This window comes from Morone saxatilis, unplaced genomic scaffold (assembly GCF_004916995.1).
Source record: "Morone saxatilis isolate NCDOM2014 unplaced genomic scaffold, NCSU_SB_2.0 Contig12, whole genome shotgun sequence".
Taxonomy (NCBI): domain Eukaryota; kingdom Metazoa; phylum Chordata; class Actinopteri; family Moronidae; genus Morone; species Morone saxatilis.
In genome coordinates, this window is record NW_023339674.1 from 908,951 (window position 1) to 912,077 (window position 3,127).

Here is a 3,127-nt window from a genome sequence, read left to right on the forward strand (position 1 = left end):
CTGAAAAATGAGTTTATATGAGTAACGAAAGATTTATTTGTGATGATTCTTCTTTCAGTTACTCGTGATAAATGAGTATGAATCTATAAAATGTGAAAAACATCAACAAAATAACTGTCGATTTATTTTATGTCGGTGAGTTCACTGATTGATTATCTAATCGTTTGGGCTCTAAAATCCAGTATCGCTTCAAAGACCGGGGCTCAATGTTAACACTGAGCTCCTGTGGCTCACCTGAGAGCACAGACTCATTATTATGCAAATACATCTGAGGAGCCTTGACCATCCCACACACACAAACAGCAGTTTCCGCCTCACTGCTGTTTGTCATTTCTCTTTACAGAGACAGATTGATTCTCGTGTCTGTGAATGAGCCTCACGTTGAGTAATGGTCCACACAAACACAAGCAGGAGCCCTGGAGTGTGACAGACCTTTGTGTCTCTTAAACGTAACTTCAACAACACAAGATCTTTATGGGACATTTCACACGAGCGCGATGGACACTAACAAGCGTCTGTTTGACTGATAACACGCGTGTTCACTCGACGCTCAGAGACAGATTCCCCATCGGACAGAAAGCAAACGCTCGTATTAATATTTGAGTTTCTGCTCTGTCCAGACGTGCTGCTGAGGAAACTGCATAATTGATGTGGAAATGTCCGACTACCTAATCTCTCCTCCTGTTTCTGAAGCCTCTGCTCTCCCATCCATCTGCGTGGTTCGCCCCTTCGCCCTCGCCGTCTCCCTCCGCTGAATTATTAGTTACACACCGACACTCGGAGCTACGCGCTCCCCGCGGACTGGCCTTGAATATTTGTATCCATTACGCCGTGTGTTTATGTATGGACGTGTCAGGAAGCTTATTAAATAATCCAGGTTTATTCAGAAGAGCGTCGTCTGTTTCCTGGCCGTCAGTTTGTGCTGCAGATGTTTTATGTTCAGTGCAGGGAGGAGCGTCAGACTGAATTACTGTTTTCACTTAATTATTCAGTGTGACATTGAGTTTGCCTGGTTTTGTTTGGGAGGAGACGGTTGCCACGAACCCCGGCTAATATAACAAATTTTAATGTCCTTAAAAAACACACGCTGTGTGATTAATATCAGTATAACACCGACCCAAGGATTTCTACCTTTTTCTTTTCTGACACCTCGTGTATGTTGGGCTCTAAGGTTGCAGAGGAATAAGATTTAACAATAACTTAATTATTAATAACTATATAACAACAACAACTTTTATACAACAGAACGTACCATTTTATCTCGGTACACCGCTGCAACCCTAGCCGGGTCGGACCATTGTTGTGGTTTCCTCAAGGGATCCTTTTTTCTACCATTAAGGAAACTCACACTGACTTAATGACTTATTTTATGTATATTTTATATTAGATTTATTGTAGTGGCACTAAACAATGAACTCAAATAGTGAACACAACCCCCAGTGAGGTCCCCGACCCCCAGGTTGGGAACCACTGCCATAAAGCATCTTTTATTGGTGTGTTGGTCTCTTTCACTTGTAAACATTATCTCCATACAGATGGTGTCCCTCTGGGTCACTAGAAGCACATTTCTGGTTCTGGCTCACCTGTGTTTCACCTGGTACACGTGGTAACAGTGTCAGAATATCGCTGTATCTCAGTTAGTTTTGAATATCTTCAAACAGAATACAGCTGTTATCTGCGGCCTCATGTGTTGTGTTCACTGCCACTAATGTCGTTTTTTCCCACATCGCTATCAGCCACTATGTGTGAGCGGCACAAACTAGGGCTGCAGTTATCGACGTACCTTATCCTGTAACACTGTACAACAGCAACAGTATTAAAATGAGACATTCTCATCTCCTCTTTCCTCCCATTTAGTCCATCTCTCTCTCCTCTCTCATGTTTCCTTTTTAAGTAGTTCTCTCTGTAATTCGTTTGTCTGTGAGTCGACGCTCGGTGTTTGTAGCCGTGAGGATAAACACACTTTCTCCTCCTTTATCTAAATCTACTTCTCTCTGAGGATGGAGGAGACGGATTAGTCAGCCCTCTCATCTCTCCACCTTCCACTTTCCTCTCAGCTCACCTAATGAGACACTCCATCAGAGTCTCTGCGTCCGTCCGTCCGTCTCTCTCCGTCCTTTGTTACAGCTTCTTTCTCTTATTTTTCTCTCCTGCAGTTTAATTCATCCTCGTCACTTCTTCTCTCCCCTCCGTTCACATCCTCGTTCTTGTCCCCCGCTGAGGACCAGAAGAAGATGGAAAATGGAACAAGCAGAACACTTCACACATGCACTTTCATACAGAGGCCCGTTATTTTCTCACTGGTCTCGTAAATTCTCAGGTTTTCTTTCACGTAAATCAAACTGACCCGAGTGCTTTTGGTTCAGTTGTTTCTGGTAAGGGTTCAGGAAGTATTTATTTCTGCTGTAAATTCAAATTTCTTCAATTTATATCCTAAATTTACGTCAACATGGAAGCCCAGGGGTCTCCTGGGTAATTCAACATAAGTTCATGTTACAGCCGTCAGATTGGATTTGGGTCAATCCAAAATTATTATTTCTTGACTGGAAGAGTTTCGTGTCCATCAAATACTCATCAGTCACCAACATAAAGGTTTTACTTCCAGGAAAATAACTCCTCTCACTGCACTGGCTCCCAGAAGATGGATTTATACAGTGTACAACTTCATGGTCTCTCTGTTAACTCACCAGCTCCTCTTCCTTTCTGTCTCTCAGGTACCAGCCCACTGGACAGCCCTCGCAACTTCTCCCCCAACACAGCTGCACACTTCTCCTTTGTTCCCGCACGCAGGTGAGACACACACACACATACACTCAGGTGTGCAGGTGTGTTTGAGGGTCACAGCTGTAGGGGAGGGAAGGATAGAAAACAGATCAATACTGTAAAAAACCTGGATGGAATCAGGGTTATAAAAATAGCTTTTACACAAACATTCAGGCTGATCTGGAGCAGATTTTAGTCTAAAATAAATAAAACAATCTGAATTTTAGGCCTTAAAATGTCTTAAATATGACTAAATAGGAGTTGTTTCTGCCACTGACAGACTCAGGTTGTTATTGTCAGTGTCTGACAGCATTATGAAAGGATCCCTACAGAGATAGACCTTTAGTTTAACCACAAACAGCCG

At 42.9% G+C, this 3,127-nt stretch overlaps 1 protein-coding gene across 1 annotated transcript in view; it reads left to right on the forward strand.

Moving 5' to 3' along the window:
* mast2 (microtubule associated serine/threonine kinase 2) overlaps positions 1-3,127 on the forward strand; it is a gene marked incomplete at its 5' end in the record, with an annotated part of 41,686 nt that overhangs the window by 5,355 nt on the left and 33,204 nt on the right. Inside the window, 1 exon segment of the mRNA XM_035653533.1 lies at positions 2,715-2,790. Coding sequence (XP_035509426.1) covers positions 2,715-2,790 — 76 coding nt within the window.